Raw genomic sequence first — 17,203 nt, 5'->3', positions numbered from 1 at the left:
AAAAGTAGATGATTGCAAGTTGTTAAATGAGAGGTGAAGAAGAAAAAAATGGTAGACAGTGAAGGGGAAAAGATTAGTGCGTGCGTGTGTGTGTGTGTGTGTGTGTGTGTGTGTGTGTATAATATTAAGATTAGTTTGGTGTGATTCCTGGAAATCATTTTAAATGATTTTTTAAAAATTATCTAATTGTTAATTTAGGTGATTTTTAAATAAGAAAAATTACTAATAATGTTTTCGTTCCTAACATTATATGAAAAGTTTTATTGATTTGGAAGTTATTTTAATCTTTTCAAAATTATTTATAAATGAACACTTATATTACTAATCCATTTCATATTAATTAATGAATCACATTTTATTTTTCTATACAACTATCAATGTTTCATAATAATAGTCCAGTACATTTATTAAAATCATACGAGTTTCACATGAAAAATTAAATAAAACACATATCATAATAATAATAATAACAATCCAGTACATTTATTAAAATCATACGAGTTTCACATGAAAAATTAAATAAAGCACATATCATCAATTTGTATTCAATATTTTCACCAGCAAAGCATAGACATGCAAACTAATTCTTGCAAATCAAAAATAAAACCTTCTATTTTTGTGTGTGTTTTCTTTTGGTATACCATTTGTGTACCTTATATAAAACAAATTCCCTAATCAATGATTTTATAGCAGGGCTTGAAAAAAATATTGGTTCTAAAGTTTTCTCGTTCCCTTAGATGAAGGATATAATAGACTTGTAGCTTTCCTTTACTTGCCAAGTTGTCCTTCTTTGGGGCCTGATGTAAACGTTTCTCTTGTAGAATGTCACTAACAATTTTACTAATATGGTCAAACAATTTGAACTTCATCAAAATTCTATCACGGAATCCATCATCTTTAAGTTAGATATGATTTCTCCAAGCTACCAACTTGATTATCTGCTTCTTTGAATATTCTGTTGTGACAAAACTACTATTTTTTCAAATTCAAATTCCTACCTCTCAATTTCAATTCCACAAATATATTTATATATCCATAAGAAATAAATAGAAGAATGTTACAATAATTAATCTCTACCAGTGGAGAGATTATTAGGTTAGACCTAATCTACTAATGACCTCTATGTATTTTGAAAAATTTCTCCCTACGTTTACATTTTCTTTTTGTTTCCATTTAACATCTTATATTCGTTACTAAATAAATAAATTATTAGCGATTTATATATTTAACTCAAAACAGACATTTTAATATATATAAATATATATATATATACAGTCCGTTTATGGTGCGGACTGTTCTTATGCGGACCACAATATTGATGATAGTTTTTTATAGTATTGGTGATGATTTTCTAAAAAATTATCATTAATACTATGAAAAACTGTCATTAATTCTTTATGTGCACCGTCCTCACTAAAAAATTATCGTTAATACTATGAAAAACTGTCACTAATACTGTAATTCTCATACGGATCGTCTTCACCATAGAATTTATATATATATATATATATATATATATGCGCGCGAGCGCGCGCGTGTTGTTTGGAAACTTAAAAAAAAAAAAGTCAATTAGTAACTACTATGCAAGCCACCATATCACCACAATTCTTATGTAAAGAATGTGCATAATCAAAATTCATTCACATGATCTCACGTTAAATTAATTAAAACTTAAGTGGTTCTGATCGAGTTTTCACCAGAATTCAAAGATGGGTTTTCTTGTTTTGGCTCAAAAAAAGATCTCTAATAATCTTGGGAAACAGTCACCTTCAATATTATATCTATATATGAAGTTCACAGACCTTCCACTCGGTGCGGCACTCAAACCTCATTTTCATTGTATTTTATTGAAGGGACTTTGTCGGTATGCTTACTTATTAAGTGACTATATTCATAATATTTTTATTTTTATTAAAAATTAAGACGAGGTTCACATGATCATATAAATAAACCCGCCCATCATCGATTTGCATTTTATTATTTTACCAATAAAAACCTAATTTCCATAAAAATATTTATTTATTTAGATGTGACTTGACACAGGATCTTCCAAAATCTAACAATTTCAAGTTTATATTTTTTAACCATGGCAAAAACAAAAAAATGATTCTATTTTTCAGAATAATAATGGCATAGAAAAGCCCTGCACATGGCCATTAATACATGAGAGACCAAACTCGAACTTAGCAGTAGGACTGATCGAGTCTTGGTCCCAATTGGTATTTATTTATTTAATCACTAAAGAAGACGATAATATTTAAACTTCTATGTGCTCAAGTTGCTCATACATTATAAAAGCTTATTTGATTAATTTATTCTTAGAAAAAAGTAGTTTTAGATTTTTATACCATCGTGCGCTTAAGATATTCCACTTATATTTGTTCCCATGCAAACTGTGAATTACTTTTTAATTTACTAATGTTTTTGGTAAATGTGAGCTGGCCATTGCCTTATATTTATATAAAGATAAAATAAAATATTATTATATGCTACTTTGATAAGCATGGATTATTTAAATATTTTAATTACTTCCATTTACTGGTTATACCAGTAAGGTACCTAGCATTATTCCAGGAACTCTGCCGGGATGCAATCAAAATAATAATAATAATAATAATAATAATAATAATAATAATAAATAAAAAAACTAAAAAAGAAAATAAAAAAATCTTAATCATTGTTACTGAAATGGACATAGAACTAGAGTTTCAACCAATTGTTTTTTTGGATGAATGAGTATTGTCGTATTCTTTCGTTTATTATGCCTCGTGTGTATTGCAAATTGTGTGTGACGTATCAATATTTCCGACTGATATGTAAGGTAATATGTCATTAAGAATGAAAACAGAAAAAAAAAAAAAAAAAAAAAATCAAAAGAGGAAGAAAAGTTTGTATCTAAAACTGCTCATCTAAAATGCTAAAAATGAATGTGGCCTTGAAATTGGTTAATGTTCAATTTTGAGGCTTCAAAAACACTAAGCAAACGCTAGGAAAGAGCCGGTCATTTTTCCTTTGGAGTGGTTGGTGTTTTCTGTGTATCTTTGAATTCAAAAATTAAGAAGATTCATAGGAAAGTACATGCAACATTACAAAAGGGCAGGTCAGATTTCTTCCTTGCTTTCTATACAAATATGCAGTCCATGCAATTAAGTCATTTGTTTTGGGCCACTTACATCTTATTTATATATATACACATCCTACTTTTTTGTTATAAAGACAATAATATCCTTTTCTTTGAATATTCCTCCTGCCTATTGCTATCCATATATATGCTTTTCTAACATGGTTTTGCATAAAGATGGATGGTAATTTGAGGAAGATGGACCAAAAGTTTTTTGAGTTTTTAATTTGGATATTGAATGCCATTAAACCAAGCACCCTTCCTCTCAATGAATAAAATAAAATAAGTCATCATTTATTAAGGAATTCAGCTTTTGGTTAACTTTTTCAGTTTTGATTGGAAAGAAAAAATAAATTGGTTTTCACTTTGAGCTCCCTTAGTGGACAACTTAATCATAAAATCCACTTCCTCCCAGACAGAAGCCAAAATTGAAAGTCCAAAAAATGTTATTAGAAGAAGCATTTTTTTCAATAAGTATCATGATCAGCATTTGGTTTATTCACGTCTCTACTATATAGTCTTGTCGTAACAATCATTATTTGCAATTCTGTTTAAGATAATCTCAAATATTGCACATATATATATATATATATATATATATATATATGTGTATATACACGTGTGGTTTTTATAAATAATTTTGATAAATAGAAAAATTATAGAAAAAGATAATATTTATAATTGTTAAATCTATATAAATTTTATAATTATATTTCATAATTTTTTTTAACCTTTTCATAAAATCTTCACCATAACATTTTACTCATATATATATATATAATTTTCTTACTTTTTTCTTAAAAAAAAAAGAAAAGGGAAAGGGTAATTATGGTGTTCTATATAATAAATAAATATAATATAAAAGGGTGCCCCAAAATCAAATTGCGAAATAAATTATACTAAATAGATGGAAAACAACAGGAAGCATCCAAAATTGTGTCCAGGTTCATCCTTCCTAATAAACACCAAAAAGTTACCACTCAGTCTTCCTTATAAAACCCAAATTCAAAACAATTAACATGGAACATGCCCATTCAAATTCAATTCATTAAAATTTTCCTCCATTAGTACAGATTTCCTTGTCTGTTTGTTCCTTCACATAATTACATTTTAAAAACTTGAAAATCTCCATACTACCCTCTGTCCCACCGGTACGAGTACTACCAATTCTTCTTCCATTTGTTGTTTTAAAAAAAAAACTGCCACCAGAAGGAAGAGTGTTACCAAAAGCACAAGAAAAGGCCTTGGTCTCCACCTCCAATGGCGTCCATGGCCGCCTTAATCTCCAAAACCCATTACCCTACTCACTCTTTGCCCAAAACATTGAATACCCATTTCGCCCCTGTGGTTAAAATCTCCATCCCTGGTGGTTTTAAGAACAGGGCCCGTCAGAAGCTCCGGGTTTCATGCGGGTTGATCGACCCGGATGGTGGGAAGCTTGTTGAGCTCTTCGTCGATGAGTCTCTTAAGGGGTCCAAGAGAAAGGAAGCGGTTTCGCTTCCGAGAATCGAGCTTTCCCAGATCGATCTTCAGTGGGTTCATGTTCTCAGCGAAGGTTGGGCTAGCCCTCTTCACGGGTTCATGAGAGAGTCCGAGTTCCTCCAAACGCTTCATTTCAATTCCCTCCGACTCGATGACGGGTCGTTTGTGAATATGTCGGTTCCAATCGTTTTGGCAATCGACGACTCCCAGAAACGCCGGATTGGCGAGTCGACCAAAGTTGCTCTTGTTGACTCCGACAATACCGTGGTAGCGATTCTCAAGGAGTAAGATATTTTCTTTTCCTTTTGCTTTTTCTATTTTGTTGACTTTGCATTTTCTTTGGTATATCAAAACCTGTGAATTGTTTAGGCTGGAAACTATAGACTTTAAATTGAATATGATTAGATTTCAGAGGTACGAAATATGGTTTTCGGTTTTTTAGATGAATTATATTGCTTTCTTGGATGATGTCAAATGGTTTTTTAATTTTTTTTAATTTTTTTAATTTTTTTAATTTTTATTTTTTCCGTGGAATCGTATTAAAGATTCCAAATTTAATCAACTCCTATATTTAAGAATTTGATTTGGTTGTCAATGAAGATGTTTTTTCCTATATCTATACTTGCTCATCTCATATTAGCACAATTGTTGTGAATTACGTTGCTGATTTATTAGTTATTAAATAACTAAAAAATCAATATCTTCTTTAATTTCTATATCTATAAAGATTAATTGTTATCTTCTTTAATTAGGTGATAAAAAGAAACTATGAGAAGAGAAGAATAAGATTTTTTAGGTTATGGGTCATTTTCATTAACAAAATACTGTCCATTGACATTTTTATGGTGGGGTTAAATAGGTTTGACACTCCAATGATGGTTTGCATACCATCACAGTGCAGTTGGTATATATTTTATTTTTATGCATGATTTCAAGTCATATGAACTTGATCTGTCATCATACAATTTTTAAAAGGTAGTAATTGTACAGGAAATTTTCTTTTGAGTATCTTGTAGACGATGCTCTTGAAAATATAATAAATTCTTAATATTGGATCTGTTCTTTTATTTTCTAGTTTTTGTTTTCTCTCAGGTCCCACTTATTTACAATTAAAACAAGAAGTCCTATCATTGGAACAAAATAGAAAATTTTATGTGCCTGACCACGAAGCATGTTGGTTTTAAGTTGCCTTTCAAGTGAACCTTTCTATGGTCTTCTATAGTTTGACCAATTCAATGTGATGGCATCATATGGGCACTAAGAACCCCAGTATAAGCGAGAAGGGTGACAATAGGGAGTTTGACTGTAAATAACATGATTTATTCAAAAAGATAAGTCAGCTTACCGCCGATGAGAACCTTGGAAGTATTAAAAATGAAAATGAAGTGATTAAGGCTTCCTGTATTGGTCGTCCATCTTGTTTATGCATTTTTTTTTTTCTCACAGTTAGTTTTGTATTTTTATTGGACTTTGAAATTCTTTATGAGTAAATTGAAGAATCAAAATACACTTCTATTTCTTTGAAAGAATGTGACGGAATATTTGTTAAATACACTGTTTTTCCCTCTATGTGTATTGGTTTTGATTTGTATATATATATATATATATATAAAGAAGTCTTATTCGTTCCCTTGGTGGGTCATATCAGTATTGAGATCTACAAGCACCCCAAGGAAGAGCGAATAGCCAGAACTTGGGGAACCACTGCTCCTGGCTTGCCTTATGTTGATGAAACTATAACCAATGCCGGGAACTGGCTAATTGGTGGTGATTTGGAAGTTATAGAATCTATCAAGTACAAGGATGGCCTTGATCGTTTTCGATTATCGCCTGCTCAACTCCGAGAGGAATTCACAAGGCGCAATGCTGATGCAGTATTTGCTTTCCAGCTTCGGAATCCTGTGCACAACGGCCATGCTTTGCTGATGACTGACACCCGTCGCCGGCTTCTGGAGATGGGTTACAAGAACCCAATCCTCTTGCTTCATCCATTGGGAGGCTATACAAAAGCCGATGATGTTCCACTAAGTTGGCGAATGAGGCAACATGAAAAGGTATATATGTATTTGAAATTTGTTATTTGTCAGGATATACCATCTAGTCTAGGCACAGTGATATTAGGGACCTGCAACGTTATAGGTATGAAAAGAAGTTGTTCTTCACTAATCTGGGCTGTCTAATTTGCTTTTTCTTTGAAAATTTTAGTCTGCCTCTTGTCAGAAGGTCCATAGATTCATACCTCAGTCAATCACTGATCAACATGTCTCTTCAGGTTCTCGAGGATGGTGTTCTTGATCCAGAGACAACTGTGGTTTCCATATTCCCCTCTCCAATGCACTACGCTGGCCCAACTGAGGTGCAGTGGCATGCAAAGGCTAGAATTAATGCAGGGGCTAACTTTTACATTGTTGGTCGGGACCCAGCTGGCATGGGCCATCCAACGGAGAAAAGAGATCTGTATGATGCTGACCATGGGAAGAAAGTATTGAGCATGGCACCTGGGTTGGAGAGGCTGAACATTCTTCCTTTCAAGGTATATATAAATATATTGTCTAGTTTCTATGAAACTTTAGCAGAATTTAAAATGCTTCATAGTCACTAACATAGTATTACCACAGGTTGCTGCATATGATAAAACTCAAGGTAAAATGGCCTTCTTTGATCCGTCGAGACCTCAGGACTTCCTCTTCATATCAGGCACCAAGGTTTGTGTTCTTAATATTATCTCTGCAAATCCCTTTTGATTTCCTTCGATAGATATGCTGATTTTGTTTATGAAAAGTTTATTGCATCTAAAATGACATTTCATTTGGCAGATGCGTACGCTTGCTAGGAACAAAGAGAATCCACCAGAAGGATTTATGTGCTCTGGTGGCTGGAAAGTGCTGGTGGAATATTATGATAGTCTAGTTCCAGCTGAAAGCGGAAAAGTTCCGGAAGCTGTTCCAGTGTAGACCTGGAATGTTGTATAAAACTGTAGCCATCTGATTGGGAGAAAACTTAAAAAAGTAGTTTAATATTCTCCTTTGTGTGTGGTCCACATTTGGTAGGAAGTTACTCTGTCCAGATTTCTAATAAATCATGAGGCTTTGGTACAGAGAAATCAAAAAACTTGCCTCATTCTGTAATTAACGTGCCCATAATTGCATGTTGCATTAGTGCATTTGTGCATGCCGGCACTTTGTAAAATTTGGGATTGTCTTCTTCTTCTACAATGGATATGGACTTGTGGGTTTCCTTAGTTTCAAAGATTGATACATCATATACACCTCACTCTAGTCTTTCATGCTGGCAAGAGGATTTTGGAAAATAGTTATATATATTTTTTTTGGGAAAAATTTTGGTCTGTTGTAGACAAATTATCAGCTATGCTTATTCATAAGCTTTCCCTGGGAAACAAAAAAAAGGAGCATTACCAGAAAGAAAGGTCAAAAAACAAAGCCCTTAGTAGGTCATGTATTTCTATTTTTCAAAAGCAAAATAATAATGATAATAATAATAATAATAACAATAATTATTATTATTATTATTGTTATTAGAAAAGAAACAGTTTCTAGGACTTGGACGAATAAACCCAACACCCAACTCTTTATACTGACACTTTTTAGTAGAATATTCGGATTTCCATATAAACTACAATAATCCATAACAGAATAACATGATTCATTTGCAAGAAGGTAATATAAGCTAGATACATTATGTTTAGGGATTGATCAACGTTTTTTTCGGTGAATTAGAGATTGTTCTACTCATACCAAAGATCCACATCTGAATTTATGAATGTGTTTCATTTTTTGGCCTATATATAAAGATGCTTAAGAACTGGTTTTTCTGGCACAGGTATCCACTTGACAACCCAGCAGATTATCCAAGAAATGGCCGCAATTCCAAAGCATGTACCCCATTGACCCCAATTTAACCTCTCTGTATTAGCAAAATTATTCAGAAATTCCACCATCACCACCTGAAGAACAATGGTTATTGCAATGATACCCAGAAACAACTTGTTCCTGTGAAACCCTTCCAGCACATTCTTCTTCTCAAGCTTCCTTGAGTTGAACTCATTGAAGACTTGGCAAAGAACAAAAGTATTGAAGATCATGGTATCATTTACCTTTTCATCGACTCCAAACATTGATTTTCCCTTGAACTGCAATGCCAAAACAACAGCTATTTGGTAAAATGCTTGAACCAAGATGTTCCTCCACATGATGTTGGTAATGACAGGCTCAGCTAGACCGACTGGTGGCTTGTCCATGAGCTCTTTTGTGGGCTTGTCTGTGGCGAGAGCCAATGCAGCCATTGTGTCCATGATCAGATTCACCCATAATAACTGAACTGCTGTTAAAGGAACTTGACCAGCCGTAACCGCTGCTACAAGGTTGACTGCAAGTGTAGCAACATTTATAGTGAGTTGGAACTGAATGAACTTCTGAATATTGTTATAAACACATCTTCCCCACCATAAAACTGTTGCCACCGTTGCAAAATTGTCATCTAGGATGACAATATCTGAGCTCTCCTTGGCCACTTCAGTACCTTGAATCCCCAGAGAAAGTCCTATATGAGCTTCCTTAATTGCCGGTGCATCATTTGTTCCATCACCAGTAACTGCGACTACATGGCCTTTTTGTTTCAAGCATTGAACCATTAGGAGTTTATCAAAGGGGGAGGATCTTGCCATTACACATATGTTATCTACTTTCTCCATTCTCTCTTCTGGGGTATAATTTCGAAACTCTGCTCCTTCTATCACTGCTTCACCGAGCAGTTCCTGATCAGGCCTGAGAATTCCACACTCTGTGGCTATAGCTTTAGCAGTGAAAATGTTGTCGCCGGTGATCATTTTGATCTTCACTTTAGCATATTGGCAATCTTCCACAGCTTTTCTCACCCCTGGCCTACATGGATCCTTTAGACCCACAAGTCCTAATAGGATCAAACTGTCTTCTTTTAGCCTTTTATTTTCATTTTCATCTTCATTCTCACTGTCATGAACTTGTTTGTGTGCAAACGCTATGCAGCGAAGTCCACTTGCTGCCATGCCTTGGATAATTTTCTCGAATTTCATCCTTTGCTCATCATCGTTCAGCTCTTGTATAGATCCGGAAACATCATAATAACTTGAGCACATTGCTAGGATTATCTCAGCTGCTCCTTTCCAATGCACATTCATTGTATTGTCTATTTTCCTTCTCATCAAAATCCCACTTCTTTTCTTCTCTGAATTGAAAGCTTCTACATGTTGAATGGTACAGCTCTGTTTCACGCCTTCCATATCCATTTTCAGCCCCTGAACTGCCCATGAGAGGATAGCTTTTTCAGTGGGACTGCCTGAGAACTCGAATTCGAATCCGGAAGTGGATTTGTAAACACTTCCTGTTGTGTTTAGGGCAACTCCTTCTCTGATCAAATCAAGAACATTTGCAGCCATCAATGAGTAAGAGCCCTCGGCCATGGATTCTTGGCCTAGCCAAAACTTGGTCACCTTCATCTGGTTCAAAGTAAGCGTGCCTGTTTTGTCTGTACAGATGGTGGTGACAGAGCCCATAGTCTCACAAGCAGACAGTTTGCGCACCAATGCATGATCTGCCATCATCTTCTTCATTGAAAAGGCAAGACTCAAAGTGACAGCCAATGGCACACCTTCTGGTATGGCAATTACAAGAATGAGTACAGCAGCTGCAACCATCCTCAGAATGGAATTCACCACAGCATCAATCTCTGTCTTTCTGCCATTGAACTCCCGGTTTCCATGCTCATCCTTCGTGGTACCAGTAAAGTAATGAACCAACAAGACGAGTAAAACAAGAAGAGCTATTACCAAGCCAATCACACCAAGCAGTGGGGTCAATTTACTAAGCCTTCGTTGCAAAGGGGTCTGCTCATCGTTGTTCTCGCGGCGTATTGAGCTCATCATTTCTCCCCATGTCGTGTTCATGCCGATGGACGTGATGACCATTCGAGCATATCCATCAACAACCTTGGTTCCAGAGAACAAAAAAGGGTTTTTGCTATCAATTTCCACATGATCACTCTCCCCTGTCATGCTGGATTCATCTACTTGCAATGAATACCCCTCTAAGAACAATCCATCTGCAGGAACTTGGTCTCCAATCTTCAAGCATATCACATCTCCAACTACAATTTCGAAGATCGAAACTTTTTGCTGTCGACCATCTCTCACAACATCAATTTCGATGTTGTCAATGGCTTGGGATATTTTATCAAACTCTTTGCTTTGCCTGTAATTACTAAAGGCTGAGATGGTAATGATTAGAAAAACAGCAACACAAATGCTTCCTCCTTCATACCATCCTTCTTTCAGTCCATGTTCTTTTATACCAAATCCAAGAGATAGTGCAGCGCACCCTATAAGGATGAGTAAAGTAGGATCCACTAAAGGTTCCCAGACAAAGTAAAAGAAGCTTTTCTTTGGCGCTTTCTTATAAGTGTTTGAACCGAATGCTTCAAGTCTACGAGCAATTTCTTCTCTATCACCGTGAATCCCAAGCTTATTGTCAGTTTCGAGAGAAAACACTATTCCTTCAACCCCATTAAACTCTTGAAGCCGGTCTCTATTTTTGTCCTTCACGAGGTCGGCGAGGCTCTTTTGGTCAATCTTAAATCCACCATTCTGTTGGAAAATGACATTGTTGGTTGAGGGAGAGCATGAAACTTTGGATTTCTTGGCTTTTGAAGCAGTAAGAAGAGAGAGGAAAGCTCTGTGACAGTAGATGGTAATTACAGCCATGCGCCATCTCTTTCTAGGAATGTTAATGGTGATTGGCTTATCGGCTGAAGACTCGGTCATCTCCAGGCCATAAGAAACACTAGACATGGCTTCTAAAGAGTAGCAGAGAATGGATTAGTGGCAGAAAAATGGAATGAATTTGGGAAGCAAGGGAAAATGGTTGGTGTTGGATTAGGGTTTTCAATGTGAAAGTGGGTTGGTAATTAAGAAAATAAAAACAAGATAGAATATATTTAAACCATGCATTTTATAAAATGGTTTAGAAACATAGAATTGCTGCAGGTTTATATATGGATAAAAAGCTCATATAAGAAGAGAATATATATAGGAAAGAGAGTTTTTATTTATTTATTTATTTATTTTCTAAGTATGTGAATGAATTGAATTCTAGATTTGGAAATTTATGGAGGTGTTTACAACATGCTCAAATTATTGAGCAGGACACTAATTGGCCAAGGGACCCTTGGTAGGACCATGCATTTTATAAAAATGGTTGTGAATATATTTAAACCATGCAATTTATAAAAATGGTTTAGAAACAGAGAATTGCTGCAGGTTTGTATATGGATAAAAAGCTCGTATAAGAAGAGAATACATGTAGGAAAGAGAGTTTTTTATTTTATTTTATTATTTATTTATTTTTTCTATGGTTGTGAACGAATTGAATTATAGATTTGGAAATTTATGGAGGTGTCTACAACATGCTTAAATTATTGAGCAGGACACTAATCTGCCAAGGGACCCTTGCAGGTCTGCTAGGTAGTACTGCCTAATTGATAAGATATGGCCATGATGAATATGTCTTGGAATCCTAGAAATAAAATTTGACACTTAATAAAACATAGTTGGTTGTTTATTTATCTACTATGGATATAAAACATAGTTGATCACTAAGAAAAACAAAAACTTAAAAAAAAAAAAAAATATATTGTTGGGTGTATGAAAGTAGGAGATATTTGATTGTTAATCTATCCATTTTCAAACCAAAAAGTCAATTCGTTAAGGCAGAAAGAAAGAAATGAAAAAAATAAAAATAAAAAAAATGAGAGAATAAGTTACTTGTAAGAGACACTTTTGTATAGTTAATTAAGAATTAAACCAATATCACTTATTTAATCATTAAAAGAATAGTTGTAATATCAGATAATGTTACATAAATATTATTTATGATAAAGATTATGTGATATAAAATTAAGTTTTTTTAAAAAATCTTTTTTAATAGGAAGTTTCGAAGAAATATCCCTCATACAAATGTTCAAGTTTCTAATTTGTACTGTAATAAATGATGAGAGCTATATTTTTGGAATCTTTAGACTTTTAAACGTTAATTATATGGTACTTATAAATCTTAAATCCTAATCCATTAATTCTCGTTATCCTTGTCCTGTTGTTTTTATGAAACTTCCTTCTCGAACTTGGTCTCTCTTGTCGGTTTTACTCTAATAAGGGATCTTTTGTAGCTAAGTAATGTCCATTCATTTCAATATTACATACCTCCTTCAGTTATCAAATTAATTGCAACGAACATAGGTGGCATAGGACCCAAAAAAAAAAAAAAAGAGGTTGATTTGTAGGATATTTTGTTTGTTTGTTTTCCTTTACTTTCATTTTTTCTTTCATTTTGTTTTTTTCTAATTTCATTTCTTTTTTTCTTTATTATTTTCCTTTTGTAACTAAAATTACGAACAACATAATTTGATGGTGCATACTGCAATCCTTTTACAAATATTTCGGCACCAGAACTGAAAAAAATATTATCCAGGTATATTTAAAATCTTTCATATTTCTATAATATTGAGTATATATGCTAAATGAATACATCTTAATTTCAAGCTAAATCGGGTCCATTTGACATTCAATTTAAAATCTACAAATAATATGTAAACTTAATGGGTTTACTTCACACATAACATAGGCCCAAAAAAAAGCCCAAGGAAGGAGAAAGAAGGTGGCCCTAAATTTCAAAATAACCCAGAGAAACCAGCCCATGACCTCCTACACCATGACTTTCCTTGTCCTCAGATATTCTAGAATAGGTTTATCCGGGACAGGAATAAACTTAACAAGAAAACCAATTGGCCATGACAAAGCCGCAACTCCAACACAAATCCCCCATTGTCCCCACTTCAATCTCTCTGTCCCAGCAAACCTCTTCAAAACCTCCACCATCAAAACCTGAAGAACAACAGTCACTGAAACAATACCCAAAAACAGTTTGTTCCTATGAATTCCCTTGAATACGTTCTTCTTCTCCAGCTGCCTTGCATTGAATTCATTGAAAAGTTGGCAGAGTACAAAAACATTGAAAATCAATGTGTCATTCACCTTCTTGTTTATGCCAAAGATTGATTGGCCTTTGAATTGCAGTGTCAAAAGCACTGCAACTTGATAAAGAGCTTGAGCTAAGAGATTCCTCCACATGGTGTTTGTGATCAACGGCTGGCTTCTTCCTACTGGTGGGTTTTCCATGAGTTCCTTAGTTGGCTGCTCTGTAGCTAGAGCCAGAGCGCCAAGAGTGTCCATGATCAAATTCACCCAAAGTAACTGAACCGCTGTCAGTGGAACTTCACCAGCTGAAATTGCTGCTACAAAGTTGATAACCAATGCTGAAACATTCACTGTAAGTTGGAATTGAATGAATTTTTGTATGTTGTTGTAAACACATCTTCCCCATCTTAAAACTGTGGCTAAAGATGCAAAATTGTCATCCAAAATGACTATGTCTGAGCTCTCTTTGGCTACTTCTGTCCCTTCGATCCCCATTGAGAGTCCGATATCGGCTTCTTTAAGTGCTGGTGCATCATTAGTGCCATCTCCGGTGACTGCAACAACATGGCCTTTCTGTCTCAAACATTGTACCATTAGAAGCTTATCAAATGGCGAAGACCTTGCCATCACGCAAATCTTGTCAACTTTTTGCATTCTTTCTGTTTGTGTTAAGTTCCGAAATTGTGCACCTTCTATTACGGCTCCATTTGACATGTCTTGATCATCTGTCCGGAGAATCCCACATTCTGTAGCTATGGCTTTCGCCGTGAAAATGTTATCTCCGGTGATCATTTTGATATTCACACCAGCGTTTTGGCAATCTTCCACTGCCTTTCTTACTCCTGGTCTACAAGGGTCTTTTAGACCAACCAGTCCTAGTAAGGTCAAGTTTTCTTCTTCCACGTTTTTGTTTACTATCTGATCATCATTGTTCTGTTCTTCTTCTACCTGTTTGTGTGCAAAAGCAATGCAACGCAGAGAAGTTGCTGCCATACCTTGAATAATGAGCTCGAATTTCTTCTTTTCGTCCTCATCAAGATCTTCCAAAATTCCAGAAGCATTGTAATATGTGGAACACATTGCTAGTATAATCTCTGCGGCTCCTTTCCAATAAACATGCTTTGTGTTGTCTGCCTTTCTTCTAATCAAAACCCCACTTCGTTTTCTCTGTGAATTGAATGTTTCAACATGTTCAATGCTACAACTCCTTTTCAGTTCCTCCATATCCATGTTTAGCTCCAAAACAGCCCATGAAAGAATGGCCTTTTCAGTAGGACTACCAGAAAACTCAAATTTGTAATCAGAATCAGGCCTGTAGACACTACCAGTAGTATTCATAGCAATTCCTTCTCGAATTAAATCAAGAACATATGAAGAATTAAATGAAACAGCACCTCCTTCCACTTGACCAAGCCAAAATTTGGTAACCCTCATTTGGTTCAAAGTGAGTGTACCTGTTTTGTCTGTACAAATGGTGGTGGCTGATCCCATGGTCTCACAAGCTGAGAGCTTCCTCACCATTGCATTATCAGCCATCATTCTCTTCATCGAGTAAGCAAGAGTAAGCGTCACAGCCAATGGCAAGCCTTCTGGAATAGCAACCACAACAATGGTGACAGCAGCTGCTACAATTCCCAACACAGAGTTCACAACGTCACCAATCTTTGTATTTCCACCATTGAATTCTTGATTTCCATTTTCATCTTTTGTATTCCCCGTGAAGTAGCGAACCAACAAGGCAACAAGAACTACCAAAGCAACTGCCAAACCGACCTTCCCTATCGACGAGGTCAGCTTGTTGAGACGAGCTTGTAATGGAGTCTCTTCGCGTCTTTCACCATTGATTTGGCTCATCATTTGGCCCCATGATGTGTTCATGCCAACTGAAGTAACTAGCATCCTACCATAGCCATCAACAACTTTAGTACCAGAAAACAAGAAGGGATTTTGGCCATGGTTAACTTCTACCTGGCCACTCTCCCCTGTCATGCTGGATTCATCAACTTGCAGAGAATGCCCATCTAAGAACAACCCGTCTGCAGGAACTTGATCTCCAATCTTCAAGAAAACAACATCTCCTACAACGATTTCGAAGATAGAAACTTGTTGCCGCCTACCACCTCGGATGACATCTATTTGAATGTTGTTACCAACTTTTGACAACCGGTTGAATTGCATGCTCTGCCTGTAATTACTTATTGCAGATACAAAAACAACAAGAAACACAGCAATAATAATGCTTCCACCATCATACCAGCCTTCTTTCAATCCATCTTCTTTAATACCAAAGGCAAGTGAAAGTGCAGAGCAGCCAAGAAGGATGAAAATGGTAACATCTTTTGTGGCTTCCCATACAAAGTAGAGGAAGGATTTTGGTGGTGGTTTACTATATGTGTTTGAATCAAATGCTTCATGTCGATGAGTAATGTCTTTGGGATCACCATGGATACCAAGCTCAGTGTTTGTTTCAAGGATAGAAGCTAGACCACGAACTCCCTCAAACAATCGAAGCTGGTCTAGATTTTTTTCCCTCACTAATTGAGTTAGAGGTTCTTTATCGACCTTACCAAAACCGACGTCGTTTTGGTGGAAAAGGATGATGGTTTTTGAAGGAGAGCTAGAGAGAATTATATGGTTTTTCTTGGCTGCGGATTTTTTACGACGGGAGAGTAAGACCCTGGAAAAATATACAGCCAAAGCTATGTGCCAACTTGGCCTGGGTATTCTAATGGTGTTTGGAACATCAAGCAAAATCTCAATGCTATCCATGTTTGCATGCAGAATACTTGACATTGGTTTGAGTTAAGAACAAAAAGTGACAATATAAGAAGCCAAACAATACAAGATACATATGTTATGTATTTCACAGAGTAAATGGACTATTTCTATAAAGACACTAGATAGGTGAAAGATAATGAAACTAATTTGTAAAAATGATGACTTCGGTGAGGGGAAAATAAAAGAGGAGAAACAAACAACAAAGTTGAAGTGTTTAGCAAGTTGAAGGAATATAAAAATTGTTGGAGTGGAAGGAAATGTGGTGAGTTTGAAATTTTCATGTGGGTACATATATATAGTCTGCTTGCCCTGTCATCTAAAAGAATTTCAGAATAAAGTTATAATACAGTTTGCAAGTTGGTAAGAAATTTCTTGTAAATGAACTCTACGGCTGATCTGTATCATAATTAATCAATTAATTAATTGGAACTCTACGCTTTCTTAGAATTAACTAAGCATTTTCTTTTAACCCTGAATTTGTTTAGTAATTAATATAATAAGAATAAAAAATTGAATAAATCTCGAAACCACATGTCTTTGAAAACATGAATTAATCCATTATTATTGGCCATGAATGAAAGATGATTATTTTTTGGTTTGGAAATCAAATTAAAAATGATTTTTTCCCCTTAAAAATTAGAGACAATGTTTTAGCATATACGAAGAAACGTACTCCCATGATCTCTTACTATATATTTACTTACCTTGGTAACCAAAACATGTGATATGGAATGGATGCTTTACACACAATCACACATCATAAAGGAAGAAATGCAAAATGTGGAACATAGAAAAATGAA

At 35.1% G+C, this 17,203-nt stretch overlaps 3 protein-coding genes across 3 annotated transcripts; 1 reads left to right on the top strand and 2 right to left on the bottom strand.

Annotated features, from left to right (window-relative positions):
- Positions 1–4,135: 4,135 nt before the first annotated feature.
- LOC107404915 (ATP sulfurylase 1, chloroplastic) lies at positions 4,136–7,844 on the top strand. The gene is made up of 5 exons (XM_016011919.3): positions 4,136–4,887; positions 6,252–6,657; positions 6,876–7,136; positions 7,222–7,308; positions 7,420–7,844. Exons 1-5 carry the CDS (start codon positions 4,382–4,384, stop codon positions 7,555–7,557), a joined length of 1,398 nt encoding a protein of 465 aa, XP_015867405.1. The 5' UTR covers positions 4,136–4,381; the 3' UTR covers positions 7,558–7,844.
- Positions 7,845–8,249: 405 nt separating this feature from the next.
- Positions 8,250–11,873, bottom strand: LOC107423130 (putative calcium-transporting ATPase 13, plasma membrane-type). Its single transcript, XM_016032646.4, has one exon. The coding sequence runs from the start codon at positions 11,442–11,444 to the stop codon at positions 8,403–8,405; it is 3,042 nt and encodes a 1,013-aa protein (XP_015888132.3). The 5' UTR covers positions 11,445–11,873; the 3' UTR covers positions 8,250–8,402.
- A 1,249-nt stretch (positions 11,874–13,122) lies between these two features.
- On the bottom strand, positions 13,123–16,716 carry LOC107423097 (putative calcium-transporting ATPase 13, plasma membrane-type). Its single transcript, XM_016032613.4, has one exon. The coding sequence runs from the start codon at positions 16,416–16,418 to the stop codon at positions 13,353–13,355; it is 3,066 nt and encodes a 1,021-aa protein (XP_015888099.3). The 5' UTR covers positions 16,419–16,716; the 3' UTR covers positions 13,123–13,352.
- Positions 16,717–17,203: the final 487 nt, after the last annotated feature.

Source organism: Ziziphus jujuba, chromosome 3 (genome assembly GCF_031755915.1).
Source record: "Ziziphus jujuba cultivar Dongzao chromosome 3, ASM3175591v1".
In the NCBI taxonomy this organism is placed as follows: domain Eukaryota; kingdom Viridiplantae; phylum Streptophyta; class Magnoliopsida; order Rosales; family Rhamnaceae; genus Ziziphus; species Ziziphus jujuba.
This window is presented reverse-complemented; position numbering and strand designations above follow the sequence as displayed.